Source organism: Columba livia, chromosome 14 (assembly GCF_036013475.1).
Source record: "Columba livia isolate bColLiv1 breed racing homer chromosome 14, bColLiv1.pat.W.v2, whole genome shotgun sequence".
NCBI lineage: Eukaryota > Metazoa > Chordata > Aves > Columbiformes > Columbidae > Columba > Columba livia.
In genome coordinates this window covers 11,018,341-11,039,107 of record NC_088615.1, presented here as the reverse complement: position 1 = coordinate 11,039,107, position 20,767 = coordinate 11,018,341, and the positions used below count along the sequence as shown (strand labels likewise).

Genomic DNA, 20,767 nt, shown 5'->3' with positions numbered 1-20,767 from the left:
AAGTTGACATTTTACATAGAGGATGGAGGCAGAAACGCTCGTGGTGCTTTGCCCTCCTACAGTCGCATTGCAAGCGGCAACACGATTTATCAGCAGCAGGTGTCCAGGCACAGGTTGTTCCCCCAGCAAGGATGGGGACGGTGCCAGGGCTTGTGCTGGGCAAACTGGGGGGAGCAGGTTTGGATGCTCGTCCCCGATGTGAGATGCACAGCGTGTGGGTGCCCCGGGAGCAGGAGGGCTCGGCTGGCAGCGTTAGGTGCTCAGTAATCAGCTCATGGGGAGAAATAACAGGGATCCAACCGGAGCCACCGGAATTTCTAGCCCTTGGGATTACTATTAACATGACTGAATAAGGAAAACTCGTTTTTAAAGGAAATGGCATTAAATTGCCTTAAAAAAATCAAGTCCAGACTTAAAAGCAATACAGCGTGTACATAAGCAATAAAATATTTATATCATTAAAAATAAGCATAACATGGTTACCTATTTCATTATATAATAGATATGAGCTTCGTTGTTATCCATAGGAGGTAGGAGTGCTCCCTCGGTTTGGATAGGTGTGAACAGTCCATTGTGCCTTTTGCTTTTCTTTGACTATAGTAAATTACTTTTAAATTTAATTAAGCTGTACTTTTCTGCCAGTTGTTAATCTTATATTTTCTCTTCAACTGATTTATCTAACATCTTTGCAAATATTGCAGTCAGCTGTTTCCCACCATTTCTTAATTTTTCGTTCTGACTCTTGTAGCTGTTATGGCTCTTCTGTGCTGGAAATGGTTTATTCTGCCACTTATGATTCTATAAACCCTCCCAAGATCCTGACAAACATATGTAGAAATAATTTAGCCTTTTAAAATATTCTTCTGAAAATCAAAAAGAAACCCAAACCAACCAAAAAAACCACACACAAACAACTTTATAAACAACTTTATTGACACATTCCATTGGAATTTACATGTAACATATACCGTGACCTCAATTTATTGAATAATGGGTTAGAAGTGGTGCGGCCGTTGGACTTTGGAAAGTTCAGAGGTGATGCGTATATTTGAATTATACCAGTATCCATTGTTTGGTCACTGATTCAGTGTGACCAGGAGTGACTGTCAGGGAGAGTGACTGATGTACGGGAACCATTTGGGGATCATTTATTTTTTGCTTCTGTTGCTGATCGAATTGGTGGCTCAAAATTAGGAGCACTGAGGAGCATCATCTTTCATAGGTGGAAGTCTGGGCATATGTATATTATCGCTGCCTTCCTGACCTTTGTTAGGATACATTTTTTTAATGAGCTGCTCTACTGTGGATGTTTTTACTTAATTGGAGAAGTGCGTAATATAATGTACTTTGCATATGTAACATAATTTTTCCCCTTATTTGAGCATTGTCAGCAGCTCAGTTTTCTAAGAGGATTACACGAGTCACTCACTTCTGTACTTGGCTGAATTGCAAGAAGTTTCTGTTGTAAGCCTGATGCAGATAGTGGGTACCAAATGCTTTAATCGGATAAAGTTATCAAGTTTGTCCACTCTTGCAATCCACAGCTGAAATAGCCTATGTGGGTTTTGCAGAATAAGACTGCCATTTGTTAGCAGAGCTAAACGGGTCCTTTAGGCAGTGTTGTGCCTCATTCTTGCTGGTTCATGCGCAATCCTTCTCTAGACTCAAATTGCTGCTATCAATTTACCAGAATATTTTAAGACAAGTGTTGTTTTAATGCTGTTCATCTTTTTAACTCATTTACATCAGCATGCACTAGCCCTAACTGAAGATTACTGGTATTAATCTGCTTTGGCGTATGCTACTGTAGCTCCTATTTGCTACTGAGGACTAAAAGTTTACTGCTTTGCTTTTTTCTAGGTCTCTGAGCCAGGGCAGCACAAACTCGAACATGCTGGATGTACAGGGAGGTGCTCACAAAAAACGTGCCCGACGCAGCTCGCTTCTGAATGCCAAGAAGCTGTATGAGGATGCCCAGATGGCGAGGAAGGTGAAGCAGTACCTGTCCAACCTCAATGTGGAGACCGACGAAGAAAAGATTCAAATCTTGTCGCTTCAGTGTGAGCCGGCATATAGCACTCGTAAGTAAGGGATCTAGAATGGTGGTGTGGTTCGTAAAAATACATTATAAATATATTATAAATAATATATTGTGTATTATATATAAGTAATATATTTATAAAAACCGATATTTATAAAAATCTTGTTCCTTCCCTAGAAATACTCATTTATTTCTCCCTTCAAGAAGAAACACTCTAGTATTAATAAGTGTGTGTTTGTCAGTTCATGTAGTGATAGTTTCAGCAAACCAGCATTTATCTTCTGATCTTGGTTGAGATCAGAAACTGCAGTGATGTTTTGTATTTTGACCTATAGTTCTTAAACAGTGTGTCTTTTCATCAGCCTGGAAGGAAATTCAATAGTACATCAGCTCTATTCTTGCCCTGTTGTCCTTGTACAGAATTAGGAAGGATAAAAGTAACATTTACCATATGAACAGCAAGAAAATGAAAAGAGACAAAATCAATATAGAAACTGCAATGGATTACAGCTTTGAATAAATGAAGATTGTTGAGAAGGAGAAGTTAGGTCAATATTGACTGATGGGCTTGCCGTGGCTTGACCGTCAAGAATTGAGGGCTACAGCAGGACAGTTTTCATCAGTTGAACTCCAGTGCAACTGTCTGACTAAACAAAGCGTTACCTGACCTGCTGTCTTACACAGTTCAGGAAATTCTTATTTAAAAATGAGAAATGGTAAATACTTTCTATTTTGATCCTTAGAAATTTTCACTTGCTTGAAAGGCAGGTTTGTTTCGAAACAGAAGAGTAGCAACCAGGCTCATCAAAATAATGTTTGACGTTTGTCTGTTGTCCAAATGTAGAGTTTTAAGACCTTTTGTCCTCAAATACTGTTTTGTCTCTGACGAGGTAAGTTAAAAGCATGACTAGGAGATGGCATTTTGAAGAGAAAATGTTACACCCTTTCTGTTATTCAATATTAAGAATGCAAATCCTTTTTATTTCGTAAGGTGCCTTCCTATGTGATATTTTTTTAACATTTCCTTTTAAATAACACTGATGTAGGAATCTTGAAAATGGCCATACTTGATTCCCTTTTTAAAAATTTTAAACTCTGTGTATTCACACCGGTCCTGTGTTGAGGTCGCCAGAAATCACCCATAGCTCTGACTAGAGATAGGTACAGCACCATGCATTGCTAGCAGAGGTGTTCACCTTGTGCCGTGTTCAGCCAGGTACGTAATAGCACAGAAAGTTTCTGCTTAGAGGTGACACTGTTTTGCTTTTGTGCTTTGTTCCCCATGCCAAAAAAATAATTAAAAGCATGTCAGGATGAGCTCTTGATAGATGGTCTCTGTGCAAACATAGCAGGTGGCCATAGTATGCCCAGGAGACAAACATAAATGCTATCAGGTTGTTTTTCAATTGTTTTTAACAAATTATTTAAAACCTTGTTTCCACAGTGCTAGCCATAGATACTTGGAAGTAAAACTAGGGAATATGTGTGTAATGTTTTACTCCAGGTAGTTAAGCAAATCAAGTCCTTTTTTTCATAAACCTGAAAAAAGAAAACTAATTTTGAAGGAGATGCCTTTATGCTTTAGCACTTTATGTACAAATGTCTACAATATGGACTTTAATTGTGGTAGAAATAAATCATATTTTTTGTCTTTTGATAAAGCACGTTTAAGAAACTTTAAAGACACGAGGTTTTTGTAATGCCATTTTACGTAACAGCCTCTTCAGTGTAACAAGATAGGTGTGTTTGGAATAGAAATAGTTTCAAATATGTTTTATCTGCTTCATGCCATGGTGGCTTTGTCTGGAGGGGAGTACTCAGATGACTGTTAGAATCCTGCAGTTCACAGTCCAAGATATTTATATGCCATTTTCTCATAACAGTGACAAAGAATTTAAGTGAAAGAAGAGGAGCGAAATCCTCAGAAATGTCTCCAGTACCCATGAGATCAATTGGCCAAAGCACTAAAGCCCATCAGCAAAACAGGATGAGTCAAGTTCTTCAGGTTCCGACTGTGAATTTATACCCCAGTAGAAAAAAGGGGCTGACAAAGGATCATGTCACATTCAGTGAGTATCTTCAGTTCACCTGTCTGGAGAGTTTTATTGATCAAGTAAATAAGAGGGAGGAGCTGCTTGTAGCTGGGTGGAGCATTTGAGATACCATTGGGCTTCATTTACTTCGTTCCCTTTAAAAGCTGAAGCATGTTACTGTGTTTTAAAGGAGTGTGCCATGTACTTAGTCATTTGCACAATCTTTAATAACTTTTCTTAAAACAGGTAATAGCAAAGCACTGTCTCCAAATATACTCTTAATTTATTTTTTCTTGAACTAAAGAGCACGTTCTAATCAAAGTGATACTAGTATCTCTCTTGAACCGATCAGATGTAGGGTATTAAGTCTTTTACTGTGTATTTCTGCATTCTAAAGGTATCTTGCACGCATGGAGGAGAACAACATTGCATGTTTGCTTACCTGACAAAATGAAGTATTAAATATTTTGGTGAAACAAATCACAGACATCTATTATTTTAACTTCAGAACACTGTTATAACAATATTATTGTCAAGTGAAGCAACATGTTGCTCCTAGTGAGCATCAGTTTTTTCATGTCTCCATATTGGCTAGTTGCAAAGCAGTATTAGGTATTAAAATACTTTTGTCCTGTTTGCATAACTGTTGTGTCATTTGAAAGCTACAGTTGTGGGTTATTAAATAGTGTTAGTTGCAGTCACTGAATGATATGAAATGATTCTGTGATATACTCAGCATCAATATCTATTAAAATAGCTTCAGAAAACAGTATATTGCAGCATATAAAATAATGTTTCCAGTTAGTATTTATTTCAAGTCTCCTCTTAAAAGCCTGCACAACTTGCTGTGTTCCGGCAGCTTTGCTGAGAGGTGTTCCTTCATTCCTGTGTTATGTGTTAATCTAACAAGCTATTGAGAACTTAAATTAACCTCTCAGCACTGTGTCCTCTGTAAAGTGAACAAGAAATACCAAATTATCAGTTTGCGATGTACAGTGGCACAAAGGTTTTGCTGGACTTCCTAAGTGCTGATTTGAAAGGTCCTGATTCAGAAGATCTTGAACTGACTTGTTGACTGTGACAGAAATAGTTTTAAATTTTAAATGCAGGCTGCCTCCGTGTGTAGAATTCATCTGAGCATCTGCTCCTCTCATTGCTGAATACTCCAGTGGTTGTTTAACATGGTGTCATTTGTAGTTTACACAGATATCACTAACTTGAAAGAAGAATAATACGCAGTAAGTGATTCTGTTGTTTTGGTAGGCACAGGCTCCCCACAGAAGTCATTAAGCTTATCGGAGGAAGTAAGTAGTAAGAAACAAGCGGATGACACCATGTCCATGGCGTCGTCTTTGCATTCCAGCCCCCCTGCTTCTCCTCAGGGCTCTCCACGCAAAGGTACGTGAGCTGCCGGGACGGTCCTGGGGCGCAGGTCAGCATCCCTCTTGGGAACCCCTGCCTGGGTTGGACTAAAACCAGGGTGGGCAGTAGCAGGAGTATTTGTTGGTTATGACATGTAAGAGAAATAGTGGTTTAGAATCTTCATGTCAAGAACAGAATCATGTTTAAGAATAGACATAGATTTTCAATGTATTTATATGCTTTGGCTTTGAAAGTCACCTGTTTAAAAAGGGCAACAGGTGTTTATCTAAAAACTGCTTAAATACTGACAGAATTCCCAATAGATCTTAAGTGCTGACACCTGCCAGTGTGTCAGTTCGCATTTAGGTGGCCGGTTATACAAATGGGATTTGCAAACCCGGGGATTTCTTGAAGTCGACAGCGTTGCGCAGAAACTGTGGCTGTTGAGGCATCCTATGTTTTTGCCTCAGGTAGCTGGAATATGGGGTGATTAGATGGAGCTGGAGATAAAATGCTGTCATAGTTCTCCAGAACACAAGGTTTGGTAGCTGCAAAAACAGTGCATCCAAATCCTCAAGTCACTATTCATATATTTTGTTCTTATGCACAGGGCTTTGTATACATCCCTGTCTTTCATGATGCCCTGAGACTCTCTTAATTTTTGATGTCTTCGTCTTAAAAGACCCGCATCACTTCATCATTAGTCAACCTTGGATGGGAATTCATTTGAAATCTCTTTAACACCACTTTGTAGTCAGCCGGTGCGGTCGGTGTTGGACGGTGTAAGGCGTCTCTCCCTCCCTTCTGTGCTGCTTTGACTCACTGAGGGATTCGCATGGCACCGCACGGCGACTTTCTGCATCTTCTCACCCTTTCAGTGGGAGATCATGCTCCTCTGTCCACTTCTGCCTTCACAAGATCCTGTTTCCTTTAGGAGAATGCCACTTCTTTACTTAAACACAGCATCTGTATAAGAAGCTTAATTACTTGTGTTGCCAAATTTGGCTCCACCGAGAGTTTTGAGCATTGCTTATAAACATGTTATTTTCGTTAACTTTCATCTTGCTCTTTGAAAAGAATACTTTGTTCTTTGGGATTATTTCATTAATTCAACTTGCTTTCAGCGTATTTTTAGCACTGATCTAATTTGACTGGGGTGATCCCTACCTTGTATGTCTTGTGTTAATGGCTCATTGAACTAAAATTAGGTGCTTCACAGACAGCTGAAAGATATAATTATAGGCATGAACACGTTCCACTTGATCTTAGATTTCATTTTCTTTTGAGCTATACCCAAGTGATATGCAAATAGGATTGAAAAAAAAATTGTTTTAAAATCAGCATGTTATTTTTGCTGTGATTGATCTCATCACTTACCAAGATCTGCCTGTCTGTACTTTATTGTAGTTGGTAACATCCAAAGGTCGGATAACTGCAGTCAGATGAATCTCTCTGGCTCTTCCTCATCACTCGCCAGCGAAACCAGCAACAAGAACAGTGGACAACGCAGCTACGGAATAGGTGGGGCTTATTTGCAAAAGAAAATTTGGATGATTGTCAAAGCAAGAGACAGTTCTGACGTAAGTGAAAAGGGAGAAAGAGAGAATGAGAGTAAAAAGGCAGAAGCTGAGCCCAGGAGAACGATGGGACTCCGGTTTAGAAGACTTAGGGAAAGAAGCTTCTCCAGGGAAAGAACAGCTTTTACTGCAAAAAGGGAACCAGAGCACGTTGAAGCCTCGGAAGGGAGTGAAAACCAAAGGGAGAAAGACAGTGATGCTCTGAGTACAGCAAGTGTCTGTAGCAACAGCAGTCTGTGGACATCTTACTGCCTGTGCATGAAGTCTAGAAGGAGAAGGAAGACGATATGATGTATTTTTAGAATAAAGATTGTGGTGTCCGCTTTGTGTCAGATATACCAATATTGTCTAAGTTATTTTAGCATTATTCTTTGATATGTTTAAGCTGTTCAGTGTGCTTCCCTTCCAGATATTTGTGTCAGTTATGTGTAGCTAATCACCCTTACAGTGCAGTGAAGACAGTAATGTGAAGTTTAGAAAATCAAGGAACAGGTACAGTGACAGTTCTGTTACTTAGTGTTTTGCAAATGCCAGTGAAACAGTAAGTTCTGCAACATTCTCTTAATTAGGCTCTAGATAGTCCCTCATATGATGTAAATCAAATGCTCACTTCCAGTTGGTGTATATTTGCAGTGGTTACATCTTCTTTAACCTTTTCAGCCCAGCAAAGACATGCATTTAGTCTGTTTGCATACGTGTGCCATTATTTAATGCCTCAGCTTTCAGATAGTGTTAATCTCTTTAATGAAGAAGAGGCCTTTTGCTGTCCAGATCTTTGAAGTTCTTGAAGAGAACATCTTAATAATTAAGATGCACTGTGAGAACATTACTTGCTGCAGTACAGTTGTGTTCTTAGCTTGATAGTATTGATATTTAATGCTCATATTTGCTCTTAAAATCTTACAGCAATAATCCAGCTTAAGCTGTGCAATCTCTCAATTTATGAGCTGTATGCTCAGGGGCACATATGCCAGTGGCTCTACATGCCATATTATATGACCTTTGTATTTTTTTACAGACTTGATGGCATCAGTCATCCGTGTTAAGTTGTGTGTATCACTGGCGTGGCTTCTACACTGCCTGATTGCTTCACATTTTCAGCCAATTGGTGTAAATATATGGCAGTCCAGCTCAGAGGCATATGTAGGTAGAAATGAAGTAAGAAATTGAGTGAATGGCAGGAATTTGGGAAAAATGCTTATTTGAGGGGTGTGTCAACAGTGTATTAATATGGTCTTCTGTAAAGACAGACCATGCTTGTTTGTCTATACGTGAAGCAGTTGATGATCCAGTATTTTCAAATAAAGGTTCTAATATTATAGCTTTGTGGGCATAATGTAAGGTATATCATAGACTGTTTTCTCTCAGCGAAGTCAGGGGTATCTTCCCTGACATGCAGTGAATTTGCCTTAGAGAAACCCACTGGGAATTTAAAGAAAAAATATTTAAATAAAAACAAATAAAAAAAAAAACAACAAAACGAAAAACCACAAAGAATCAAAACCAAACACCACCACAGTCAGTAAAAGACCTTTTGCCCTCAGATAGAGGGGAACAACACATGACTGCTCTGAAACTGGTGAGGTCTTCAGCTGTTTCCCTTCTGCGGGAGTGACGCCGGCGGCTTGTCCAGCTCCTGCCAAAGTTGTGTTTTCTGCTTTTGCTTCCTGATCTGTTAAATTTGGAACAGATAATAAACCTGAAGTGGGCCATATGGCTAATCCCTGAATGCTAATAGCTGGCTTTTACCTTAGTCAGCATCTCCTCGTCCACTGCCAAAGTCTTTTCGAGTCTCACTTGAGAGCAGGGCAGAGGGATGGTGGAAAGCGCACTGCGTTTGTACGAGAGGACTCGGTGCTTGCAGAATCAGGAAGACCTGATCTGTCCACCCACTGTTCGTACTGCAAATGTCAATTCTGTTTACACAGGATTAACCTTCTGATCTGGAGGGTAGTGGAGTTGCAGGTGGATTATTGGTGTCACCAGACTTGCATTAATAAATGATAGATGCTAAAAGCTTTAGTACCCTAAAAACTTCGGCAGACCAGTTGTGCGCAAACAGGGTTTGATTGTTTCTTCTTCTAAATATCCTCACTGAAGTGTGCCTGTTAATACTTCGTTGTCTTACCTAGTAAGCTCAAATTACTCGCTGACAAAGAGGTTCTCTTATCCTCTCCTTTAGGCTATGCCCTCATACCTTCCACTAAGTCTGATAACTTCTCAGACTCCAGCCACAGTGAGATTTCATCCCGCTCCAGCATCGTGAGCAACTGCTCGGTGGACTCGATGTCGGCAGCGCTGCAGGACGAGAGGAGCTTGTCCCAGTCGCTCATTGTGGTGGATTCGGGGGGCGCAGAGAGAAAAGAGCATCCTCAGCCTCTGGCTGATTATGGCCAGTCATGCCCAGGGTAAGACACAACTGGTTTCGGTTTCAGTGGGTTTTGGAGGGAAGAAAGCAGGTTTTATGCTAGAGTTTATAAAATGGAAAAGCAAGGGGAAAAAAAAACAAAGTTGTTTGCGTGTGTCTAAGAAATGTTCCTCAATTTCACAACATGTCAGTAAACTGCTGAGGGATAGTGTTGAATTTTAATGTTGTACTGTCCATGCAGTTGTTAACATAACCAGAAATAGTTGAGACTTACATGAAATCTAGCAATTGTAACTTCATGTATTCTACATTCAGGCAAAACTGGCTTGATTTTTTTCCACCCCTTAGTTATGTATTGACAGCAATGAGAGCTTTTAGAGCCATTTCTTTAAACAAGAAATTTTGTGCTGGAGTTTCAGAATGTGTCACTCCAGATCATTTCCACAAATGTTATTTGTGTCCAATATTTCCTCATAGTCTTGAAATATGTCTACTGCCCTTCTGTCTAAACAGCTTCCAGTTGCTGCCGGTGAAGGGGTTGGTTTTTATTCTAAATATTTATTGTGGTTTTAGTTTATAAATGCAAAGAAAAAGGTGGTAGTAGTCTGAAACTAAGAGGTCATTACTCCTCTGCTTGCTGTCAGATACCATCTCACTGTGGCTGATAGAGAAAAGCCACTGTGGACCAGATTTTTATGGATCTGGGGTCAAGCTTGTAATGCCCGTTGCAGACTTGTTATTTCCTTGGGAATAACTTCCCTTCTGCCATGTGCAGTAATGAGTCAGGAATAACGGTGTCTCTTGGAAGTGCTCCCATGTGCCTTGACCTGGCTGTGTAGCTGTTCCAAAACCAGAGATTATTTGCCTTTAAAACCAGATAATTGTCTCTGAATACATCACTCTTATTTTAAAAGCTGGTTAATTTTATATTTTTTTTTCTGCTTTCTGTTGCTTTCAAATGTAGTTGGTCAATCACTAGGCCTGCTCTTATCAGAGGGATGGCTTTCACGTCCTCCATGAGCAACGAGGAGATCTCCCATGAGCACATCACGGTAGAGGCAGCAGACAGCGGCCGGGGAAGCTGGACTTCATGCTCAAGTAGTTCTCATGACAACTTCCAGAATATCCCCAACCAGAAGAGCTGGGATCTCCTCAATTCTTACCGTCACACCCAGCTGGATGGACCTATAGCTGAAGTCGATCCCACAAACTGTTACTCCGAAGAGGCTTATTTGTATTCTGACGCCTTTTCCAAAACCAACAGGCAGTCGAAAGCCAGCGTGGAGCTGGATCAGTCTCGGCAGAGCTGGGCCTCCTCTAGCTCCTTGTCGGACACCTACGAGACAAACTATGGGACAATTAAGCGAAGGGGGCTGGAGAACTCTACAGCAGAGCAGACGGAGGTTTTGGACTCTAAACCAGGCACTGATACAACTTATAAAACTGTTACTTCAAGTACAGAAAAAGGCCTGATAGGTAAGCCAAACCAGCAGCTTGTGGAAGCTTCTGCCTCTGTTTTTCATTTTAATATTAAGTTGTTGAGAAATGACATCAGTAGGTCTGGGGGCTCGATGGCATGTTAAATGCAGCTTTACATGTGCTTTTAATCAGAACACTGCGCAGACAGTGTGTTTTCAGCTTCTCTTTCACTAGGAAAACTGAAATAATACACTAGCATGCTTCCCAGTCACTGTATGGGGCTGCACGAGAACTGTCTCCATGAAAATGTCAGGTCAGTTCCTCTCAGTAGTATGACCTTTTATTTCTTGGACTATTTTGGAATTGTCATCGATTTTGGAATCTACATCACTGTAGATGTTCCTCTGGCAAGAAGCAACAAGCATGGCTTCTTGAAGTCCATATAATACAGGCTTTTCAAGAACCTGAGAGGGAAAAGCATGACCGAGCGGTACAGAGCTCTTCCCGCTCCCTGGAGCTGGGGCACAGGGTTTGTCCTCGGGAAGCTCAAGGGGAAAGCAGATTCCCTTCCTATCTTTGCCGTGCTAAACTGCCGTTAATTTGTTATACCACTGCAGTTTGGCTCTGTATGAAAGGAGAAGAACTTATGTCTTTTCAAAGATGCATAGTTCTACTGAGCAAGATGTTCTTTCCCTATCCTAAAACTAAAGGAGCTGGGTTAAGAACAAGATAAAACACAGAGTGCAAAGCTTTCTAGACTAAGCTGGGGGTGCAGCTGAAATGCAGTTTAGTTACTGACGAGATTGCTAGAGGCATTTATGTTATCAAAGATAATTGCCTGAATAAACATCACACGTAGGTTGGAGGTCTTGGATTGCGTTCCTGCTCTTTGCCTTTGCAGAAGAAAGGCAGCGTGGTGCAGCCTCGCAGGAAACTTGCTCGCTCCTGTGCCTGTGCTCTGCCCTTGCAGCTTTCAAAGCTGCTCGTGAGCCTCTGAGCTCTTTTAGGAGACGGTGTGTTAGCTCTTCAGTACATGCCATCTTTGCTCACAGCTCTTCCGCTTTATTTTAATGTTATTTACACACTGCACCATATAGCTTTCCTCCCTTGTGCAGTCATAGCACAGTGGTAAGAAGGACTCAGCAACGTGCTTCAGCAGGGTATGCTTATGTCTCCTTAAGCAAATATCTGATATAGGTGGATATAATTCCTGGTTTACAAATGTGAATCTGTTAACCATTCACCATCATACAATATGCCAAAGGTATTTTCACTTTATATCACCATTTGCTTATTCTCTACAAACAGCTTGTTGCCAGAGTCTGTAATGACTGCATGATTTCAGAGTATTGTAAACAAAACAAGAATCTTCACTTAATTTGCTTAATGAGCGCTGGTGTTGAACAGTCCCCCACAAGAATTGGCAGAAGCTTTCTTGCCCGAAACCTTTAAAACAGAGCTGGAAAGACACTGCCCACATACTGATGGCAGAATGTGGTCAAGGGAGAATCCATAATTGCGGTGGCTTCAGAACTTCAGGTGCATTTCTACCCTCTGCAACACCAAGCGTTTCTTGCTGCAACCTTTGCTTTACAAGAAGAGGAGGTGTGGAGAGATGATGTGCCATTGCTGTGCATCCAAAGGGACAAGCTTTCCCATTACTTTTACCTACAGTATAAATAAAAATTTATACTGTTGCCTTTTAGTTACATTTCCCTTAGCCGCTGTGTGGAATTTCACCCTGTTTTCTTTACGAAGTCAATATTCGAGTAGTCAGGTGCTTGGGTAGGAGATTCCTTGTGAAGGTTTTTTGTAACCTGAGGCTGTGAGTGGGCAACAGAAATCACAGGCATTTAATGCTGTGGATGTTTAATGCTCTTAGAATGTTTTATTTGTTAGAATTCCTAAAATATTATGAATTGGAACTTTACAAAAGGGCACATTATTCCCACTTCCATTGTTGCAGTAGGCTGGATATTGGCTCTAGGAAGCCTGTAGCTTTTTCCTTTCAAGGAGAATATTCCCACCCTTGTCAGTCCTGCATATCCAACAGACTGAAGACTGGGGTTTGCTGGGAAGACCCAGCCCTTCCCCATCCCTTCAGGGAGATAAAGGCTTCCTTCGCTTCCCCTGCTCCTCTCTCATAGGGGTGCAATTAAATGCTAGTTAAGTGAAAATGGTTATTATACATCAGCAGTATAGATTTGTGCCTGTACTCATGTGTATCTGCTAAAGACCCAGATTACATGAATTTGCTTTATTTTCCTATAAGCCCAAGCATGAACCAAGGCCATCAGGTAGGAACTCGCTCTTATTTCTGATACCAACACCCAGAGTCTCACAAGTCCACAACACAAGAAGAAGTTCTCCTTTGTTTTCACTCACATTCTTGTGAGATAATATTACAGTTGCTGAAATAAATGAAGCTGTGTTGAACATGCATCCATGTTAAAATGTATCAACAGAAGAATGCAAATTCTCTCAACTAATAGATTTAAAAAATTACCCTAGCTTTGAAACTCTCTTGTTGCGACATGTACATGGAAAAAGCCCAATTTAACATGCACACGAGCCCCAGGCCTGTGGGTGGGTGGGAGGGGAGAGAGCTTTAAGAAAAGTTAAATTTTGGTTTGAGAGCCTGTGTGATCTGAACTGCTGATGGACAGGGAAGAGAACTGTGGACATGATAAGCCATTGTTTACTATCAGAAAATGCAAAATGATGAATGCAGGCTCTATATAAGATTTGCCTCACAGGAGCAGTTTCATGTGATTCTGGTTTAATGTCTTAATACACAGCACTTGATACAGTGGTATTATAATGTGTTTCTGTTAAGACACTGGTGGATGATGAAGTGGATGCTGTTGAAGTCAACCAACAGTTCTTACTATCGGATACTTGCACGCTGTGCAAAGTAACTTTGGGCTAGTTGCCTTAACTTCTTCCATTTCAGTTTGCCAGCCCCTAAGGGAGAGCGGGAGCGGCCGCAGCCGGTGGCGTTGCCGTGCCGGCTCTCCCTCCGGCCGGCAGCTCCTCGGTGTCCCGCCATGGAGCGATCAGTTCTGCAACTGCAAACTGAACATAGGGAAGGTTTTAGTCTTGTTTCTGCTCCTTTGGCATCTTGCCTAATGAGTTCACAGGTTCTGTTGCTGCTCTGACTTCTTAAAATAAGTAGAAAACATAAATGAAAGCATAAATATCTGCTCCTGTCGTTATAACCAGTGTTTCTGCATTTGCATTTTGTTATCAGTTTCTGTTTTTTCCATTGTAACATTTCATGATTTTTTAACGTTTTGTTTCCTTTGTTTTTTCTTCTTTAACATTTCCATTGCTTATTTCTCGTGCCAGTGTACTGTGTCACCTCACCTAAGAAGGACGATAGGTATAGGGAGCCACCGCCCACCCCTCCGGGATATATGGGGATTTCTTTAGCGGACATAAAGGAAGGATCGCCCCACCACCCACACCTAAAACCTCCCGACTATAGTGTGGCAGTGCAGAGGTCAAAGATGCTGCACAGTGACCTCTCTAGACTTTCATCAGCTTCTCTCGGTAGCGAACCGGTGGCCTGTATTTCATCGAAGATGCCTCAGTGGCATAGTCGGCAGCCGTCCAGCCCCAAACTAGCAGATATGCCTGACGCAGATAGTGAAGAGGATGGTATGTGCAACACCTGGCTCGGGAGATGTTGAGTGAGCTGCTGTGTGAATCGGGTCTGGGCAGTGGTTACTTCACAACGATGTTCTGGGCTTTCTCTTGGGCATTCCTGGAGATTAACACTTGATTAATCTCTAAATATGCGAATATGTTTGTATGGCTGTATACACATGCATACATGTATGCATGGTATACACACATTTAAGAAAAAAGAAGAATGCTTTCCCTTTAAAAAAGGCATGTTGGCACCGATCAGACTTTGAATTGTATATGAATATACATATGAGATCTCCCAAAGCACAACTGAGACACTTAAGAGCATGGAGCTACTATTTTTAATTTCTTTTTTAGATCTGTCCCCACTCAGTGGTGACAATGGCTTTAAGGAACACTGTCAGGCTATAAGTGACATGCAGAAAAGCTCCAGCCTCTCCGGGTTGGTTAACTGATGTCTCGCTGTTTTTAGGATGGCATCAGGATGATGACCTAAAATGAGTAATTTGGAATTGATGAGTTGTTGTACAACTCTTAACTCATTTCACATTTGTATTCTTATGTGCTACTATTAAGCTGCCTTAAGCCTCAACAGAGATTTCTGGAGACTGGGTTTAAAAATCTTGAACAAAATAACAGAGAATCTCTGTCCTGGAAAGTGCATTTAATAAAACCTGACGTCTCAGCGCAACTTGGCCTGACAGTGTCTCTTCCAGTTAAATTCTTCATGATCTTGTTTGAAGCAACAGCCAGTGCTGCCAAGCATGGCACGTATCGGGTGACCAAAATGCAAGAGAGTTTTTTGAGCAAGACTGCTCTTACGTTGTGTCAAAACTAACTTCAAGTTAGCGGAATTTCTGCTTAATTGTTTACCTGCTGATTTGCTTTCAGTACCTCTGCACTGATGGGATCTCTCTGTACCCTTTGCTAGTGAACTCATTTTTTTATTATTAATAGAACGGTGTGGTCATTTCCTTCCATTTCATTCCGGCTTAAAATGAATGTGGATTTAGATTAAAACAATTCCTGATGCAAAATGATCCTATCTTGGCCCTTTAAAATATGTAAAGAGTATTTAACATGTATATTAGAACTGCAATTCAAACTTAGAGTAAAATGTAGCGTTGCACAGCATGAACTCAGTTGTGACATTAGATGTTTTTGATGTAAGAATAAAGAAATAATTGCTTCAAACATTTTAAACTAAATTTTTCTAAATTAAATTTAACCATACACTTTTAGATACACTGTTTTTAAAGTGCTTGGTTAATTTTCTTTGCGACACAATGCTCACTGCATGTTGGAAAGTAATTTTCTGGCTGTTCTCCCAAATCAGTAGCTTTTGGGATACTGGGAGCTGCATGCTAATAATTTTTGGAGGAGCTGGGATCTTCTGTTTTGCGATAGATTTTTATTGTATGACTATAATGCCTCAGACTACTTGAGGATTTGATAAATGTTGATACTGAATATGTTGTGATCAATGATTAAGACAGTGAAAACATAACAATGAAGTAGTGAAATCTTCACAGACCAGTAATTAAATATCTGGGTGCTGTTCTGTACCTGCATCCCAGGCAGGGAATCGATGGAATAATTTGCTTTTTCTTCTTGTTTTGCAGAAGACGAACAAGTATCAGCAGTGTAACCGTTGGGCTCTTGCTGGAAACCACAACGGGAGGGATGTGAGAAGGACCGCACGGTTCCGTTAGCGACCGCTAACGACTTGCTGCTACTGACCTCAGCCGTTGCGTCCGCCTCTGGCGCGTCAGGTCACGTCTCTCCACCTTATTTCACTCTACCACCGCCTAAAACAAAAAGCTATTTCTGCCTTTGAAATAGGAAACCATTTTCAAGGAGCGTTCTGACTACCTGGATACCGACACCGGTATCTGGAGATGGACCAGGCTTCACATATGTGGGGAGGACCAGTTGTCAGCACCGCTTGAAACTGGGAAGCGTTCTTCTGTATCATACCATATAATCATTTGGTAGCTTTCCACCGTCGTTATTTTCTACATGACCATTAAAAGTCTAAAAGTGTTATTTTATGAACTTCAAAAAATATATCAAAATGCCGGCAAAAGCAAAGGACATTGCTGAAGTATCTGAAAATAATTTATTAATTTTTTATTTTTTTGGATGGGAATTTCCTTTATTTGTGTTGGGAGCGCTCTGGTTGGCTAATATAAATGTTTAGTCAACGTGAGTGATAGTAAATTAGCTACACATAAACTGTTGTGCTCTCAAACACAGAAAACTAGAAATGGGACACCACCCGGTGAAGAAATACATGGAGTTAGAGTGGTTTTAGATTAGATATGAATAGAGCACAAAGCCCTGCAGAGCGGCGTGTGCCGGGCAGGCAGCCGTGCCGCCCGCTGTTCCTCCACGGACCCCGCAAAACACTCTGCCCCTCAGGTATTTTTGGAATATTTTAGCTGCCAGCCAACTATGGTGATAGTTGGTGCTCTGCTCCCCTATACAATAATCGTTTGGAATGCGGAAGCCGGAGCTCGCGGGAAGCTGGGAGGGGGGTCTGGAGCTTTCCCAGAAGAGCTTTCCCCAGGTTTTGCCCTGCGGAGTTCAAAGCGCGGTGCTGCGAACCAAAACTAAACCGTGTGTTGTGGGTTTTAAGATCGTCCCACGTGTTCTGGCCTTTTACCAGAGTTGTGCAGGATTTGGGTGCAAAGGTTATCTTAAAAAAATTATAAATCACCTTCTTTTCACAGTAAAATTTGTGAAACTGGATTAAATGCCATAATGCTTATATAAGAATATAATGCATTTTATGATGGGTTTAAAAACCCCAGTTGTGTTCATCTGGAAAACACAGATGATCTGAAAACGTTTTGTTTTAAATCCTAGGTAAAAATCCTGGTGGTGTTTGATGTCAGTGAAGTTCTGACTTACAAGCAGCCGGTATTAAAACGTGATACTCTAGTTTGACTGTGGTCAAATAAATCGCTTCTTTGATTTTGCTTAGCCAGCCAGAGCGCAGAGGGGTAGAACTGGAAATACCTGCAGTTTCTTTCTTCTAGCACACACGATGCCCCATTCTAGTGTTAAAATTGGACATGAATGTGTGAATATGTATTTAAACATTTAATTGTAAATCTTTGTTGTGATGTTTACAGCCTAAGCTAGAAAGATGATGTTTGTCATTTTTACAGTGCCTCAAAAATTATTTCTATATCCACAGTTGTGAAGAGCTTTAAAGTTTGGTTGCTGTTTGTTTGTTTGTTTTCTGTATGTGTGCAGGGGGTGCAAGGTGAATGCAACATTTTCTGAAAGTGACACAAGTACCAAAACCAACCCAAAGCCTTTGATGTGCTTTCCCCATAGCAGCTCGGGACTGATGCCTCTGGGTGACTGTGTGACCCAGCCCGAGGCTGCGGTCGTCGCATTGCCAGGTTCAGTATCACCATGGGGCTGGAACTTTCCCAAATTGATTGGAATTTGGGAGACATAAATGGCCAGCGATGCTGAGGAAGGGATGCCAAGTTCATAAGTAATTGGCTGGCTGTAGGAATTTTTTGGCACAAGTATCTGAGGAGCAAATGGTTGAAAAATTATCTTAAAAATCAGTTGAGGTATATCATCATAAATGCATTTTGCTTTTTCGAGGCCTTAATGAATATAATGAACCTGCACAGGCCTTAATGAATTAAGATTAATGTGTCAAAGCAATGCAGGGCAGAGCAATTATTTTCAGCACATGTAATGTTGATAATATAAGTGTTAAATTGATATTTTTGTGGGATATAAATCCAAGTCCTTGCAGTCCCACCATCAACTGTAGTTGCTTGTTAACTTCGTGGAGTGCACAACAGGCTTCGTGTTTTGTCAGAAAAATCATCAAAATCATCTGTGTTGTGCCAGGTAAATTAAATTGTATGGTTCCCGTGACCTGGGGTGTTGAGCTGCAGCTTATTTCAGCCTGTTGAGCAAAAGTATAAGGGATAAGGGGTTGTTGCTAAAGTGACTCCCTTTTTCCCCAAAAACCTGATCGTACTGTCATCGGGGATGCGTTAAGGCTCCGGGAGTGGGGTCAGAGTCTTTGGCAGCCATAAGAGCAAGTTGAATAAATCACCCATCGAAATGTGGTGTTTGCACATCAACAGCATCCATCTGTTCTGCAGGGCTTTCCAGAGACTGGGAAGTTTTTAGAATGGAAGTCTTGCTAGTCATATTTTCCTAATATCCAATACAGCTGGTGTAAATAACTCACTGCATAAACTATGGACAATGAGCTACTACTTCTGCTTCTCCTGCCTCGCACAGTGTGGTTTGCCGCTGCTGGTCCTTGCTGGGATTTTTGTTTGTTTGTTTGTTTTTAAATCAACCGATCACATTGATCGGGGCCGATAGCCAAATGTAGTGTGTCTGGTATGGATTTGAAGAGACATTATCCCTTTTTTCAGTCACTGAAATGGAAGCAGGATGGTGGTTAGTACCTGTTGTACACTGCTTGATTGAAGTGAGGTCTTCTGCATCACAAGACTCCTGGCTTGGTACCTCCACCGGGTTCCTTGAACTCGGGGTCTGGTTTTGATTAACAGCTAAAATGCCTCACGTCACGTTCTTCCACTGCCATACCTCCGTTTGCTCACTGCCTGCTGTTTGTTTGCTCTCGACTTGCGGATGAAAGATTAATTTGAGCTATTTGTGATTTAACCATACAGTATTTCATTCTGCTCTATAAAACTTAAACTTCCAAGCAGTTGCCCCCCCAAAAAGCAGTGTGGTTTTATAAACTTTAATTGGCCTCTCCAGTTGCAGAAAGGGCAAAATGAGATGGCTGAGCCCCCGAGTCCTGGTTTCCTCTCCCGAATATACAAAGCAATGGAAAGGTGATGTCTGCAGGTGTTTGCAGGACATGTTTTTGCGGAGTGCGTGTGCAGGAGTGGGTGGCTGTTTGCTCGCCATGTGTTGCCTCCCTGGCTCGTTTGCTTTGCCTTTGCCCTTCCCCAATTGCTGAGCCTCAGCGATGCCGCCTGCAGAAGGAGCCTGTGTGGCGTCAGCGGGGATGCAAAACCTCTTGCCATCATCTCCCCAGTCACTGCATCGCAGGCAACGGTGGAAACATGAACCTGCCACGTAAATTTTTATAAAACATTACATTTTTAAGGGACAAACTTCCCACTGCCTTCACAAAAAATAAAAAAGGGATACTCTCTCTTTAGAAAAGCTTTACACATTATATTTTAGAACGCTTGTATAGAGGATAATCTACCTTGAATTCCCAACCCAGCTTTTGCTTATGTTGTGCTTTTTATTGTTTTATCTTTATTTTTGATATACCTGGAATGCAGTTTAGCTTGGTATTAATTAAATTCTAAATATGTGAGCATATTGGCAAAACTGCACAGATGTAATGATATTCCAATAGCAATTGTACTGCACAAGTCAGTGATTGTAAAGTATTCTGTAACAAGCAATGTTTGTCTCCTATTTTTTGATACCTCTTACACTTATGTCTTTTAGAAAGACAGTGCCTCTGTATGCTTTTTGTATTTTTACTGAGTGATTGTAAATATTTGTTATATTTTTGGTTAAGAGAATGTTTAAAAGTACTGTTTATTATCCAATCTATTAATATGTTGGAATCAATAAACAATCTACATATATTACTCGTTTTCAGCAGGTATTTTTTCTGGCAGACGGTGGAGAACGGGAGCCCGGTTGGTGTGGGGCCGGGCAGAGCCTGGCGGGAGTTCTGCTCACCCCGGGCTGGGCGAGGAGCACCGCTGTTTTTTGTGGTGTTGGGGGTTTCTGTGTTTGTTTGGGGATTTTGAGGGGTTTGTGGTTTGTTTCGTTTGGGTCTTTGGTTGGTTGGTTGGAGGGTTTTGGTTGATTGGGTTTTTTTGAGATTTTGTGGATTTTTTTTGTTGTTTTTTCTGGCAGTGGGTGGTGGCCCTTCAGGTTTTGACTTTGCCCCCCCCATCTCAGCTTGCACTGTGGGGGAGCAGCTGGTTGGAGGGGTGTGTGCACCCCTAGCAGCGTTGGATCCCCAGTCCCGCAGCGAGGAGGCGATGGGCTTGGTGGCAATGTGCTCCTGGGTCCCTGTCCAAAACCGGCATCAGAGCAGGTCCAGCGGAGTTTGGTGTTTGTCCCCTTGGCTGTGCAGCAGCTGGGATGCTGGTGACAGGGGGACAGCCAGCCCAGCAGTCAGGGGAATGGGCACCAGGAGGGGAGCGAAGGAGCCTCTGCTGCTGCATTGGGAGCTGGTGTCCCAGCAGCACCCATCGCTCAGTGCTTTCTACCCACGTGGTCCCTCATCACCGTCCCTGCGGGTCCTCCTGCACAGATGCTC

The 20,767-nt window shown here is 41.5% G+C and overlaps 1 protein-coding gene across 7 annotated transcripts in view; it reads left to right on the top strand.

Moving 5' to 3' along the window:
- Nucleotides 1–20,081, top strand: part of RAPGEF6 (Rap guanine nucleotide exchange factor 6) — a 118,617-nt gene extending 98,536 nt beyond the window's left edge. For 5 of the 7 annotated variants that reach the window (XM_021289088.2, XM_021289086.2, XM_021289087.2 and 2 more), the window contains 8 exons: nt 1,861–2,081; nt 3,925–4,110; nt 5,338–5,472; nt 6,844–6,957; nt 9,196–9,421; nt 10,346–10,857; nt 14,149–14,460; nt 16,074–20,081. In XM_021289088.2, the coding sequence (XP_021144763.2) occupies nt 1,861–2,081; nt 3,925–4,110; nt 5,338–5,472; nt 6,844–6,957; nt 9,196–9,421; nt 10,346–10,857; nt 14,149–14,460; nt 16,074–16,099 (1,732 nt within the window). In that variant the 3' untranslated portion in view covers nt 16,100–20,081. The remainder of the gene's footprint in view (nt 1–1,860; nt 2,082–3,924; nt 4,111–5,337; nt 5,473–6,843; nt 6,958–9,195; nt 9,422–10,345; nt 10,858–14,148; nt 14,461–16,073) is intronic. The other 2 variants (XM_021289093.2, XM_021289089.2) reach the window with 1 other exon arrangement.
- The last annotated feature ends 686 nt before the right edge of the window (nt 20,082–20,767 follow it).